The sequence below is a fragment of the Oncorhynchus tshawytscha genome, linkage group LG22, assembly GCF_018296145.1.
Source record: "Oncorhynchus tshawytscha isolate Ot180627B linkage group LG22, Otsh_v2.0, whole genome shotgun sequence".
Lineage (NCBI taxonomy): Eukaryota > Metazoa > Chordata > Actinopteri > Salmoniformes > Salmonidae > Oncorhynchus > Oncorhynchus tshawytscha.
Genome location: NC_056450.1, coordinates 30,759,798 through 30,774,738, shown reverse-complemented (window position 1 = coordinate 30,774,738; position 14,941 = coordinate 30,759,798). Strand labels below are relative to the sequence as shown.

General features: G+C 41.1%; 1 protein-coding gene across 6 annotated transcripts in view; it reads left to right on the top strand.

Annotated features, from left to right (window-relative positions):
• Positions 1 to 14,941, top strand: part of uckl1b (uridine-cytidine kinase 1-like 1b) — a 52,350-nt gene that overhangs the window by 18,062 nt on the left and 19,347 nt on the right. For 5 of the 6 annotated variants that reach the window (XR_006079648.1, XM_024416841.2, XM_024416838.2 and 2 more), the window contains exons 2-3: positions 12,142 to 12,335; positions 12,904 to 13,010. Coding sequence is in view for 5 of the 6 variants with exons in the window: in XM_024416841.2 (XP_024272609.1) it covers positions 12,142 to 12,335; positions 12,904 to 13,010 (301 nt within the window). In the remaining variant the exon portion in view is untranslated. Of the gene's footprint in view, positions 1 to 4,792; positions 4,923 to 12,141; positions 12,336 to 12,903; positions 13,011 to 14,941 lie in introns of those variants that run through there. The other variant, XM_024416839.2, reaches the window with a different exon arrangement.

Genomic DNA, 14,941 nt, shown 5'->3' with positions numbered 1-14,941 from the left:
TATATATATATATAGACACACTCTATGTGTTTTAATAAAATCAACTATACACATTGAGTTTGTCTGATGCTTAAACAGAGATCTAACACCCCCCCTTCCCCCCTTAACCTGACCCAACTATTCTCCTCCCGCTCCTGCTGGCTTTCACAGATTCTGCCATTACGCTTCTGAAGTTTCCGGTAATAGGAGAGGAGAAGGCAACCTTTCTCATGTTGGATGCCAATTTATCTTACCATTTCTACCGACCTGCGTGCCAGTTAAGGTTTTCATATGCACATTTTCGTGAAACAGTTTAATTTTAAATAGTCTTCATCTCAAAACCATTGTCATGTGGTTAATCAAAATTATATCCAAATCTAATCTGATACAAACCTAAAATGTCAAAATAGCCTACAATAAAGACAACAAATAAAAGCATTGCAGCCAGCAGGTAGACAATATCCTGAAAAAAATAAATATCCTATAAATCACATTGGCTACACACGGCCAGTCTGCAACAAACCTGAAACATTGTATCAACTATTAACTTGGGTCCAGCCCCAAAGCTTGCACTAGCGAACTTGCAACATTGTATACAAGTTTACAGAGTTTCCCCTCTCATGACAGACACAGCTGTAGGTTATTTGTGCAAGGGATAAGAAGCAGTGCTTGACTTGGGGAGGAGCTCACCGGAGCCGCGTACCGGCACATCAAATGTTCTCCTGCTTGAGCTCCTGTTCCTCTTACAGAATATCATATCAAAAGTATTGTGGAGCTCCTGCACCTAAATATAAACAGTACCGGCACCCAAAATGAGTACTGGAACCTACTTCAGTCCAAGTCAAGTACTGATAAGAAGTAATCAGGTAGGCTTATTAAGCATAACATGTTTCACTTTGAGAGCTGGAAAGATTTTTCAGGTAGCCTATAGGCCTACTTCTATGTGTGTGTGTCCTTACTCAACATGGACAGGATAGCTCTGAACAAAAGACAATTACTAAATGGACTAAACTCGTAAATGGGATGAAATAAACTAAAACTTGTTTCTCACAAGTGTAGCATAGGTTGTGCGCTCTGCAAACAATGTGTCCACTCAGACAATGAGAACAAGAAGACTGGAATAATAATATTGAATGCGTTAAAATAATTACCTTAACCAAAGTAATAAACATTGTAGATTAGGAATTCAAATCAAATGTTATTTGTCACATACACAGATGCAGCAGATGTTATTGCGGGTGTAGCGAAATGCTTGTGTTCCAAGCTCCAACAGTGCAGTAGTATCTAACAATTCACACCAATACACACAAATCTAGAAGTAAAAGAATGGAATTAAGAAATATATAAATGTTAGGACAAGCAATGCCGTGGTGGCATTGACTAAAATACAGTAGAGTACATTATATACATGTGAAATGAGTAAAGCAGAATGTAAACATATTAAAGTGACCAGTGATTCCATGTCTATGTACAGGGCAGCAGCCTCTGAGGTACAGGGTTGAGTAACTGGGTGGTAGCCGGTAAGTGTACTGCTACTGATACATGGGACTAGAAATTGATATAGACTAACAATCAAATGCAAACAATTCACACAGTGAATGTGCACAAATTGGCAGGAGATAGAACATTCTGGAGAGAAAAGTGCATTGTACATCTGGGCGCATGGTCAATCTGACGTCTGCATTGGCCATGCAGCATTTACTGTGATATGGCCTCAGCAGACGTCAGGGCATTCATACATTCATTCTTGCGCTTCACGGAGCAGTGCAGAGCTGTTGTCAAGGAAGTCAGTTTGTGTTTATACAGGATGTACCGCCCCCACCTACCGTCAACCAATCATGTCAATGCGGAGCTATACAGAGCCCTCCGCATTATTACAACATTTGGGAGGCGCATGACGATGAGTTCGATTTGGCCTCTGCATGCCTCTGGAGGCTCCACAATTGCATCCCACCCTCCATATGGAGCCTCCTACCACATTTTCGGATCAAGCATAAATTGACTTTCAGTCTAGGCCTTCGCAATAAATTAGTTTACTGAGATGGGTGCAAATATATACAGTACCAGTCAAACGTTTGGACACACCTACTCATTCCAGGGTTTTTCTTTATTTTTACTATTTTCTACGTTGTAGAATAATAGTGAAGACATCAACACTATGAAATATCACATATGGAATCATGTAGTAACCAAAAAAGTGTTAAACAAACCAAAATGTATTTTATCATTTAGATTCTTCAAAGCAGACACCCTTTGCCTTGATGACAGCGTTGCACACTCTTGGCATTCTCTCATCCAGCTTCACCTGGAATGCTTTTCCAACAGTCTTGAAGGAGTTCCCACATATGCAGTGCACTTGTTGGATGCTTTTCCTTCACTCTGCAGTCCAACTCATTCCAAATCATCTCAATTGGGTTGAGGGTGGGTGATTGTGGAAGCCAGGTCATCTGATGCAGCACTCCATCACTCTCCTTCTTGGTCAAATAGACCTTACACAGCCTGGAGATGTGTTGGGTCATTGTCCTGTTGAAAAATAAATGATAGTCCCACTAAGCGCAAACCAAATCAAATCAAATTTTATTTGTCACATACACATGGTTAGCAGATGTTAATGCGAGTGTAGCGAAATGCTTGTGCTTCTAGTTCCGACAATGCAGTAATAACCAACAAGTAATCTAACTAACAATTCCAAAACTACTGTCTTATACACGGTGTAAGGGGATAAAGAATATGTACATAAGGATATATGAATGAGTGATGGGACAGAGCAGCATAGGCAAGATACAGTAGCTGATATCGAGTACAGTATATACATATGAGATGAGTATGTAAACAAAGTGGCATAGTTAAAGTGGCTAGTGATACATGTATTACATAAGGATGCAGTCGATGATATAGAGTACAGTATATACGTATGCATATGCGATGAATAATGTAGGGTATGTAAACATTATATAAGGTAGCATTGTTTAAAGTGGCTAGTGATATATTTACATCATTTCCCATCAATTCCCATTATTAAAGTGGCTGGAGTTGAGTCAGTGTCAGTGTCAGTGTGTTGGCAGCAGCCACTCAATGTTAGTGGTGGCTGTTTAACAGTCTGATGGCCTTGAGATAGAAGCTGTTTTTCAGTCTCTCGGTCCCAGCTTTGATGCACCTGTACTGACCTCGCCTTCTGGATGATAGCGGGGTGAACAGGCAGTGGCTCGGGTGGTTGATGTCCTTGATGATCTTTATGGCCTTCCTGTAACATCGGGTGGTGTAGGTGTCCTGGAGGGCAGGTAGTTTGCCCCCGGTGATGCGTTGTGCAGACCTCACTACCCTCTGGAGAGCCTTACGGTTGAGGGCGGTGCAGTTGCCGTACCAGGCGGTGATACAGCCCGCCAGGATGCTCTCGATTGTGCATCTGTAGAAGTTTGTGAGTGCTTTTGGTGACAAGCCGAATTTCTTCAGCCTCCTGAGGTTGAAGAGGCGCTGCTGCGCCTTCTTCACGATGCTGTCTGTGTGAGTGGACCAATTCAGTTTGTCTGTGATGTGTATGCCAAGGAACTTAAAACTTGCTACCAGATGGGATGGTATATCGATGGGATGGTATATCGCTGTAGAATGCTGTGGTAGCCATGCTGGTTAAGAGTGCCTTGAATTCTAAATAAATCCCCAACAGGGTCACCAGCAAAGCACCATCACAGCTCCTCCTCCATTCTTCACGGTGGGAACCACACATGCAGAGATCATCCATTCACCTACTCTGCGTCTCACAAAGACACGGCAGTTGGAACCAAAGGACAGATTTCCAACAGTTTAATGTTCATTGCTCATATTTCTTGGCCCAAGCAAGTCTCTTCTTATTATTGGTGTCCTTTAGTAGTGGTTTCTTTGCAGCAATTCGACCATGAAGTCCTGATTCACGCAGTCTCCTATGAACAGTTGATGTTGAGATGTGTCTGTTACTTGAACTCTGTGAAGCATTTATTTGGACTGCAATCTGAGGTGCAGTTAACTCTAATGAACTTATCCTCTGCAGCAGAGGTAACTCTGGGTCTTAATTTCCTGTGGCGGTCCTCATAAGAGCCAGTTTCATCCTAAGCGCTTGAGGGTTTTTGTGACTGCACTTGAAGAAACTTTCAAAGTTCTTGACATTTTCCGTATTGACTCACCTCCATGTCTTATAGTAATGATGGACTGTCATTTCTCTTTTCTTATTTGAGCTGTTCTTGCCATAATATCGACTGTGCCTTTTACCAAATAGGGGTATCTTCAGTATACCACCCTACTTTGTCACAACACAACTGGTTGGCTCAAATTCATTTAGAAGGAAAGAAATTCCACAAATTATTTCATCGATTTGATTCCTTTGTTATTATTCTTCAATGTAGAAAATAGTATAAATAAAGAAAATCCCTTGAATGAGTAGGTGTGTCCAAACTTTTGACTGGTACTGTTTACAGTATTTTTAACGGTATTGAAAATTATACCATCTGTATTTTTGAAATATCCATAGATATGGTATAAAGTCCAGATAAACTCTCCTTCTTTGTATGGATGGATCTCTGTGTTGCTTTTCATAAAGAATGGGAAAAGCACATTCAGAAAACAAATGATATGCAGAGGCTGCCATGCACTTCTCCCCACTCCCTCTCCAAGCTGCCTTGGGTGGGATAGGTCTGGTATGAAAACACTGAGCTTTTCAAACCTTGCTGCCTTCCCCCTGATGTCTACCTGCCACCTTTGACCCCTTGCTTGTTCCACTTGAAGGTATTTAGGCTATAAAGCCGTGGGGTGGAGTAGCACAGGGGAGTGGAGCCACACAGGTAGTGAAAGTCCAGAACAGGCAGGAACATCTGCTACGTACCTACCTACCCGGGACTTTCTCCTACCACAGAAATGGGTTCCGGGTTCTTACAAACCTCTAAGGGAGAGGTATGGATCTCTCGCTTAATACAGTAAGTAGGTGGACACACACACACACACACACACACATATATAAATATATAATGAGCGAGAGAGATGTTAATTGATTTGGCAATGTTGACATATGTTTCCCATGCCAATAAAGCCCTTAAATTGAATTGAATTGAAATGAGAGAGAGAGAGAATAGGAGATAAAGAGAGAAATAAAGAAAAGTTTAGTGGAGCTACAAGGCAGACAGCTAGAAGTGTGTTTAGACAAATGGTTTAGGCACCAGACTATCCTGCAAGACAGCTAAACCGCCACTAGACATAATGGCTTTGTAAAAGGCTTGTTAGGAATGTGATAGGTTAGGTTGGTTGTCCTGGATTGTACTGGTGGTGACTTCAATTAGATCAGAGACTGAGACTGAGTGGTTTAGGCATATTTTCCTACTGAGTTGAATCAAATGAGTGTGAGGCTGACTATCCTTATTGTGGGCATGTTTTAAGAACAAAGTTGCATTTCACATGTCGAGTCATGGTGGCTGTAGTATTTTGGAGGGAATGGACTAAGCACTTTCCACTCAGCGTATTCTGTTCCATGTCAGACAGTCTTTGTGTGGTTTGAGTTGGGGCTGCGATCTTGGTAGAATAGTAATAGATGCATTTGAATGCCCTCACCACCTCCCTGTATTGAGCTCTTGGTCTGATGCCATCCCATGCCCATGCGTCCAATGAAAACGAATGCACTCTGTAGGTCTACGTGTATAAATGTCTGTTGCAAGTACCTGTGAACCAATCACAGTTGTTCTAATGTTGTGACATCCAGCGATCGGGTCTGGGTTGGTGTTAGATTTGCATATCCATTATGTGCATACAAATTCACACTGGCAGGTTCAAAGTACCAATGCTATGTTCGTAACCAAGTGGGAGGTAGGAATTTATCAGTTGTGAAGTCGTAAATACCAGCATTCACATGCTTTGAACTTGTTGCGAACAAGTTGCTTAAACCATAAACTAAAACTACAGCTATCATGCTTGTAAACAAATGATAGTGTTCAAAACCATGAATACATTTATTAAATTATATTTTGTTGTTGCATATAACTGCCGAAAACGATGGTATTAAGATAATTACCTTAGTACAGTGGTTGCTCCACTAAAAGTTGTGTGATTATGCTGCGGGACTTAGAGGTCATTTGTGGTTTAGTGCGGTACCCTGCGTCACCACTTCTTTGCTCCAGACCAGCGCAAGGGGGAGTTAGAGCACTGATTATGCTTTTGGGTCCTACTGTGTCTCTGACAATGAATGGGTGACAAAAACCTAAAAAGAAACTGATAACTGTGCACAACTTCAGTATTACTTACTTGTTACACTAAGGTTTTATTTATTATTTTTATTTATTAGGATTATTTTGCTCTTACCGTAGTACTGTATGCCACTCCCGACCGGTCATTTTTTAACCTTTATTTAACTAGGCAAGTCAGTTAAGAACAAATTCTTATTTTCAATGACGGCCTAGGAACAGTGTGTTAACTGCCTGTTCAGGGGCAGAACGGGGGTTTGAACTTGCAACCTTCCGGTTACTAGTCCAACACTAGTACAGCGCCTGAGTGGTGTAATGGTCTAAGAGACTGCATAGCAGCTCAAGCTATGTTGCTACAGATGCTGGTTCAATACCTGTGCTGTCCTTGACTTGGAGACCCATGAGATGACTAGGTTTTTGGTTTATTTACAAATTAGTAATAATGTCTCACCCCGTGATCAAGAATGTCCTTTATCGCTCATTTTACATTATTTGAAAACAAAATCATCTCCAAAATATTTTTTTTTCAGCTAAGAGATTATTATTATTAATTTAGAATGATATAAAAGCCCGTTGGATATTATCACAGATATATTAATAACCCTGTTATTAGCAGGACAATATATATTGGTCATGGTCATGGCTCCCGAGTGGCGCACATTGGGATTGCCTTGCAGTTCTCCAGCTGTATCCACTGAAAGCGCGCAAGGTTCAAGGCACGAGGGCAGAGGGCATGGGATGGGTTGCAGAGCTGCGCACAGAAGACCGACCTAGCCCATGGGGAAGGGAGGAGGAGGAAGGGCTAGGGGGTGGACCCCCACCCCGCCACACTGGCAACACTTTAACGGGCATTGCACTAATAATAGCGCTGACTAGGAAAACATTCCCGCTGTTTTGTTCTTAGTGCCAGTCAGCAGGTTCAAACTAAAACAATGTAACTAATAATGGCATCTTATGCTTTCATTAATAAAATAATTATAAAAATACTCTTTCAAAATGCTAATGTTTATTCAGTTATGGACCCATAACGAATTACTATGGGAATAAATATCACTGAATTACAGAAATATCCTCCAATCCTCTGTGTAATTATTGGCAGAGAGTCACGTCATATTTTTCGATATACTGTAGGCCTACCGTAGGCGACATGAGTCTCACTAGTGTTGAGTTATGTGCTGTTAAAAGTGGTGTAGGTCTTATTTTAAAGAGCATATTGAAGGATTTAAAGCAATAGCCTACAACTATTTTAGCACCGTTTTGTGCTGCTCTGGGACAAGCATGGAGAATGGTCTTGATAATCAATTTGATTTAGATTTTCACTGAATCTCCGTTTGGGTAGTGGTTAGACTAGAATTCGAAAATTAGGATGTAGAAATGTCATGCTCTTAGTGTAACCTTTATTTAACTAGGCAAGTCAGTTAAGAACAAATTCTTATTTACAAGGACAGCCTACAACTACCTCCCCGTCGGGGAATTGAGCCCCGGTCTCCTGCGTGCCAGCACGACACAGGGATTATTTAGCTAAATAGCCCAGTACTGTAGACTACTCCCGACCGTCACGTTGTACAGCGCCATATTTTCCGTTCCATCCTAATGGAAATCCAGAGGGTTTTTCACTTTTCTTGGAATAGAAACACTGTAATATTAACCTCTCTGGGATATGTGGGACTAGCATCCCACCTGGCCAAATGCCAGTGAAAATACAGAGCGCCAAATTCAAATAAATTACTATAAAAATAAAACTTTCATGAAATCACACATGTAAGATACCAAATTAAAGCTACACTTGTTGTGAATCCAGCCAACATGTCAGATTTCAAAAAGTATTTTCAGCGAAAGCAAACGATGCTATTATTTGAGGATAGCACCTCCGTAAACAAAGAGAGAAAACATATTTCAACCCTGCAGGGGCGACACAAAATAAAAAATATAAAAAATAAAAATAGAAATCATGCCTTACCTTTGACGAGCTTCTTTTGTTGGCACACCAATATGTTCCGTAAACATCACAAATGGTCCTTTTGTTCGATTAATTCCGTCGATATATATCCAAAATGTCCATTTATTTGGCGCGTTTGATCCAGAAAAACACTGGTTCCAACTTGCACACTACAAAATATCTCAAAAGTTACCTGTAAACTTTGCCAAAACATTTCAAACTACTTTTGTAATACAACTTTAGGTATTTTTTAAAGTAAATAATCGATAAAATTGAAGACGGGATGATCTGTGTTCAATTCAGGAAGAAAACAAACTGACTCTAACTTTCTGGTCACGCGCCTCTATCTAACAGTACACTTGAAGTGACCCTCGTTTTGAACAGGGCTACTTCTTCATTACACAAAGAAAAAACCTCAACCAATTTCTAAAGACTGGTGACATCCAGTGGAAGCGGTAGGAACTGCAAGTAGGCTCCTTAGAAATCTGGATTCGCAATGAAAACCCATTGAAAAAAGAGTGACCCCCCCAAAAAAAATCTAAATTGCTTGTCCTCTGGGTTTCGCCTGCTACATAAGTTCTGTTATACTCACAGACATGATTCAAACAGTTTTAGAAACTTCAGCATGTTTTCTATCCAAATCTATTAATAATATGCATATCTTATCTTCTGGGGATGAGTAGCAGACAGTTGAATTTGAGCATGCATTTCATCCGGACGTGAAAATACTGCCCCCTGTCACCAAGAAGTTAAGCTAATTAATTATGCAGCATTTCTTAAAATCAGTCCCATATGCTATGTTCTTACAAAAAAAGATTTTAAAATCTCTAGTACAGCCACTATTAAAGGCTATTATTTGATAAATATGCCCTCTGGTGGTCAAACTGGCACTAACTAGCATTAATGGTACCAGTGGTTCACACTTAAATAACGTGCCATAGAATTCAGTACGCTACAACTTTTAAAGGACGAACCACTGTAGGTGACATCAGAGGTTAGCTTGTGGGAAAGTAGGAGCTCTGGATGATAGAGGAGTCCCACTAGTAATTACCAGTTGGAGGGGCATTCAATTGGATTTTTCCCAGTCGTATGTGGTAAATTCCCACTTGGTTATGAATGAAGCATTATACTCTCTCTGTCAAAGATGGGTCTGCTAAGAGAGCTCATCTTGCAAGATCCTTGCCATGTTTATGAGTCTATTTAGCAAAGGTAGGCATTTCAGTAGTTAGTGGTAACTAAAATAAGGAGTTATACTAGTCATATAAGCAGGGTTTCATTTGTTTTATGTTGCAACTATCCAAGTGTTGATGTACTGTAACCCTGATCAACAACAGACACAACAGTCCCCTTCCTCCCACCAGTGAAGACAAGCTGACTCTCAGGGGTCAAAGGCTTAGCCTCAGGTCACACTTACACAACCAACCAGTGTTCTTGCATTTGTCTTAGAAACCAGCAACCTGTCTGTGTTAATGTGCATGGTAACTGTGATGTGAGCTTGCGTACCCTTGAGAAAGTTTTTGAGAAGAGGGGAAGAAATGGAGAAAAGGGGATGGGGATTGATTCTATCACATGATTGACTTATATTCAGTGGTTTGTATAGGAAGCAGTATACTCAGGCTAAACAATGTACTTGGAGTAAACAGAGCACTGATCAAGGGTCCATCGTAAAAAGCAACATGCGATCATTGATGACTGATTCCTTCTGATGGTTGGTTCTCTGTGTTAATCAATGTAGAAGTATAGATATGGAGGTGTTGCCATTGTCAGTGATACTGAATCACGTCAGTAATGTTTATTACAGCCCAAATCAGACAGGTATTTTTACAAAAGTGACTGTTGTGAAATGTTTTCTGTTGTCCCAACATAAACAACAACATATCCCATAATGCCTTTCTGCATCTCTCCTGATGGTCCTCACATATATCAGTGTGTTCTATGCAGCGTTTTGTTGTATATGCAGTCATTTTTGTTGCTTGGTCCAAAGTCCAAAAGAACATATGCTGGTATTGTGATTAGAGGTCGACCGATGATTATTTTTCAATAACGATAACGATTATTGGAGGGCCAAAAGAAGCCGATACCGATTAATCGGCCGATTTATTTGCTTTTTTTTTTTTGTAATAATGACAGTTACAACAATACTGAATGAACACTGATTTTAACTTAATACAATACATCAATAAAATCAATTTAGCCTCAAATAAATAATGAAACATGTTCAATTTGGTTTTAATAATGCAAAAACAAAGTGTTGGAGAAGATTGTAAAAGTGTGTGTAAAAAAGCTAACGTTTAAGTTCCTTGCTCAGAACATGAGAACATATGAACGCTGGTGGTTCCTTTTAACATGAGTCTTCAATATTCCCAGGTAAGAAGTTTTAGGTTGTAGTCATTATAGGAATTATAGGACTATTTCTCTCTATACCATTTGTATTTCATATACCTTTGACTATTGGATGGTCTTATAGGCACTTTAGTATTGCCAGTGTAACAGTATAGCTTCCGTTCCTCTCCTCGCCCCTACCTGTGCTCGAACCAGGAACACATCGACAACAGCCACCCTCGAAGCATCGTTACCCATCGCTCCACAAAAGCCGCGGCCCTTGCAGGGCAAGGGGAACAACTACTCCAAGTCTCAGAGTGAGTGACGTTTGAAACGCTATTAGCACGGACCCCGCTAACTAGCTAGCCATTTCACATCGGTTACACCAGCCTAATCTCGGGAGTTGATAGGCTTGAAGTCATAGACAGCTCAATGCTTGAAGCATTGTGAAGAGCTGCTGGCAAAACGCACTGTCAATCGTTGTCCCTGATTGAGAATCATACTTAGGTAGCCTGGTTTCACTTTTGAGTTGTGGGTGTTTTCTTCCGTGTCAGTGCTTGTTGCCACACAGGACTGTTTCGTTTATTCACGTTTATTGTTTTGTTCCAGTGTTCTGTTGTGTTTTGATTAAACATTATGGACACTTACGACGCTGCGCATTGGTCCTCCGATCCTTCTCGCTACTCCTCCTCAGAAGAGGAGGATGAGATCCATTACATGTTCGGTATTTTATCTTAACGGATGTCATCCATAAGTCTAAATAGTCCTGTTACATTGCACTACCTTCAATGTTATGTCATAATTCCGTAAAATTCAGGCAAATTAGTTCGCAATGAGCCAGGCGGCCCAAACTGTTGCATATACCCTGAATCTGCGTGCAATGAACACAAGAGAAGTGACACAATTTCACCTGGTTGATATTGTCTGCTAACCTTTCTTTTAGCTAAATATGCAGGTTTAAAAATATATGCTTCTGTGTATTGATTTTAAGAAAGGCATTGATGTTTATGGTTAGGTACACGTTGGAGCAACGACAGTCATTTTTCGCAAATGCGCACCGCATCGATTCTATGCAATGCAGCACACACTAGATAAAACTAGTAATATCATCAACCATGTGTAGTTATAAATAGTGATTATGATTGATTGATTGTTTTTTATAAGATAAGTTTAATGCTAGCTAGCAACTTACCTTGGCTTACTGCATTCGCGTAACTCCTCGTGGAGTGCAATGAGAGGCAGGTGGTTAGAGCGTTGGACTAGTTAACTGTAAGGTTGCAAGATTGAATCCCTGAGCTGTCGTTCTACCCCTGAACAAGGCAGTTAACCCAACGTTCCTAGGCCGTCATTGAAAATAAGAATGTGTTCTTAACTGACTTGCCTAGTTAAATAAAAATTAAATAAAGTTGTAAAAATAATATATATCTTTTTTTTTATAAATCGGCAAAATCGGCGTTCAAAAATACAGATTTCCGATTGTTATGAAAACTTGAAATCGGCCCTAATTAAACGGCCATTCCGATTAATCAGTCGACCTCTAATTGTGATAACAATTCACAAACTTTGAGCTGTCTTTTCAAAACTGATATTCACACATTCTGCGTTTTACAGGGATAGTTCACACCAAAAGTGTGTCAGGTTTTTTTCATACTGCTGAAGTTAAGAGGAAGTGACATGTTGCTCTTCTGCCTCATTATTTTGCAGCGGGGGCGGAGAGGGCTCCCTGGACAGACTCCTCACCTCCGTTAGCTCTGGGCTGTCACCAAGGAAACGGACTACCAGCCAGTGCAAGTCAGAACCGCCCCTGCTACGGACATCCAAGAGGACAATCTACACAGCCGGCCGCCCACCCTGGTATAACGAACACGGAACCCAGTCCAAAGAGGCCTTCGTCATCGGTAGGAACCCTCAGGATTATTTAATAGAATAATGCTTCGTTGTCTATTTTATGTGAGAAAATGACCTGTCTCCTGTTTCCCAAACCCTCTAAGTCAAGACACACATATGCCATGGTGAACGTCACAGGGTTAAGATCAGCTGCAGGGCTATCCACAGCGCTCTATTCCTGATCAAATTGCTTGTGAATGAAACTGCGTATTACTGTCACAACGTCATGCACCTGAATGCTGTTCTATGATGCCGTGGGTGCCTGTGCTTTGTTTTAGAAAGCAGAGGGGATAACATCTGCTACAAGAGGAAACCTGACTTTCTTGGGAATAAGCATCAATGTGTTAACTGATAACGGTTATTGATGCCCCATCGTAAGTCATTATTTGATATTTGAACACGACAGGAGGGGTTTCTACACCACTGAACAGAAATGTTTCAGATAGTGCTCTGCTGATAAAAGAGACTGGTTCAGTTACTGTAGACATTGAAAAGCTACTTTCAGTTGAACCAAGGACTTTTAAGTGGTCTACCTCGTTCATCTCACCGAGTTTCCATTGTGCCCTGTGTGTCCTGCAGGTCTGTGTGGGGGCAGTGCCTCAGGGAAGACCACTGTAGCCAGGAAGATCATAGAGGCTCTGGATGTCCCCTGGGTGGTCCTGCTCTCCATGGACTCCTTCTACAAGGTGTGTGTGTGTGCATGTGTGTGTGCTTGTGTAGGGCACTATAAAATCCGAAGAATGCAGACGAAATCACGGAATCCAGACATTAAAACGTAATTCAACAATATTCAAAAATGTATTGAACATAGTAAGGAACCAACTAAATGTTCTGAAAATGTATTATTTTGCCCAAGTTTATCATAAGACATGAATAGAATGCGTCAGTGATTCGTACAAGAATTCCCCATCTGTGTGTGTGGTGCGCGTCTGTGTATCCGTTAGCAATAATGCTCATGAAAAGTCTTCTGGGAAATGGAAAGATTTTCCCAAAAACCTTCTCAATTAAATGTTCATTACAAAGTAGACTTACCTGGCCGAATGATGTCATGGTTATTTGTATCACTCTCCCACATGTGCTCTACAGAAACACAGCTTAACAACAGCCTCTTGCTAGGTGTACACTGGAATTAATGGGTAACTACACCCAGAATCTATACACTACCTTCAAAAGTTTGGGGTCACTTAGAAATGTCCTTGTTTTTGAAAGAAAAGCACATTTTTGGTCCATTAAAATAACATCAATTTAATCAGAAATACAGTGTAGACATGGTTTTTGTTGTGAATGACCACTGTAGCTGGAAACGGTAGATTTTTTCAATGGAATATCTACATAGGCATACATTATCAGCAACCATCACTCCTGTGTTCCAATGGCACGTTGTGTTAGCAAAGTTTATCATTTTAAAAGGCTAATTGATCATTAGAAACCCCTTTTGCAAGTATGTTAGCACCGCTGAAAACTGATTAAAGAAACAATACAACTGGCCTTCTTTAGACTAGTTGAGTATCTGGAACATCAGAATTTGTGGATTCGATTACAGCCTCAAAATGGCCAGAAAAAAAGAACTTTCTTCTGAAACTCGTCAGTCTATTCTTGTTCTGAAAAATGAAGGCTATTCCATTCGAGAAATTGCCAAGAAACTGAAGATCTCGTACAATGCTGTGTACTACTCCCTTCACAGAACAGTGCAAACTGGCCCTAACCAGAATAGAAAGAGGAGGTGGGAGGCCCAAATGAGCAAGAGGACAAGTACATTAGTCTAGTTTGAGAAACAGACACCTCACAAGTCCTCAACTGGCAGCTTCATTAAATAGTACCCGCAAACACCAGTCTCAACTTCAACAGTGAAGAGGCAACTCCGGGATGCTGGCCTTCTAGGCAGAGTTGCAAAGAAAAAGCCATATCTCAGACTGGCCAATAAAAATATCAAATCAAATCAAATTTATTTATATAGCCCTTAATACATCAGCTGATATCTCAAAGTGCTGTACAGAAACCCAGCCTAAAACCCCAAACAGCAAGCAATGCAGGTGTAGAAGCACGGTGGCTAGAAATAGAAGATTAAGATGGGCAAAATAACACAGACACTGGACAGAGGAACTCTGCCTAGAAGGCCAGCATCCCGGAGTCGCCTCTTAAGCTAAGGACCCTGGGACTAAACACCTCCCTCTGCAACTGGATCCTGGACGTCCTGACAGGCCGCCCCCGGTGGTAAGGGTAGGCAACAAAACATCTGCCACCCTGATCCTCAACACGGGGGCCCCTCAGGGGTACGTGCTTAGTCCCCTCCTGTACTCCCTGTTCAGCCATGATTGCATGGCCAAGCACGACTCCAACACCATAATTAAGTTTGCTGACGACACAACAGTCTGATCACCAACAATGACAATGATGAGACAGCCTATATGGAGGAGGTCAGAGACCTGTTAGTTTGGTGCCAGGACAACAACCTCTCCCTCAATATGAGCAAGACAAAGGAGCTGATCGTGGAATACAGGAAAAGGAGGGCCGAACACGCCCCCTTTCACATCGACGGGGCTGTAGTGTAGTGGGTCGAGAGTTTTAAGTTCCTTGATGTCCACATCACCAACAAACTATCATGGTCTAAACACAC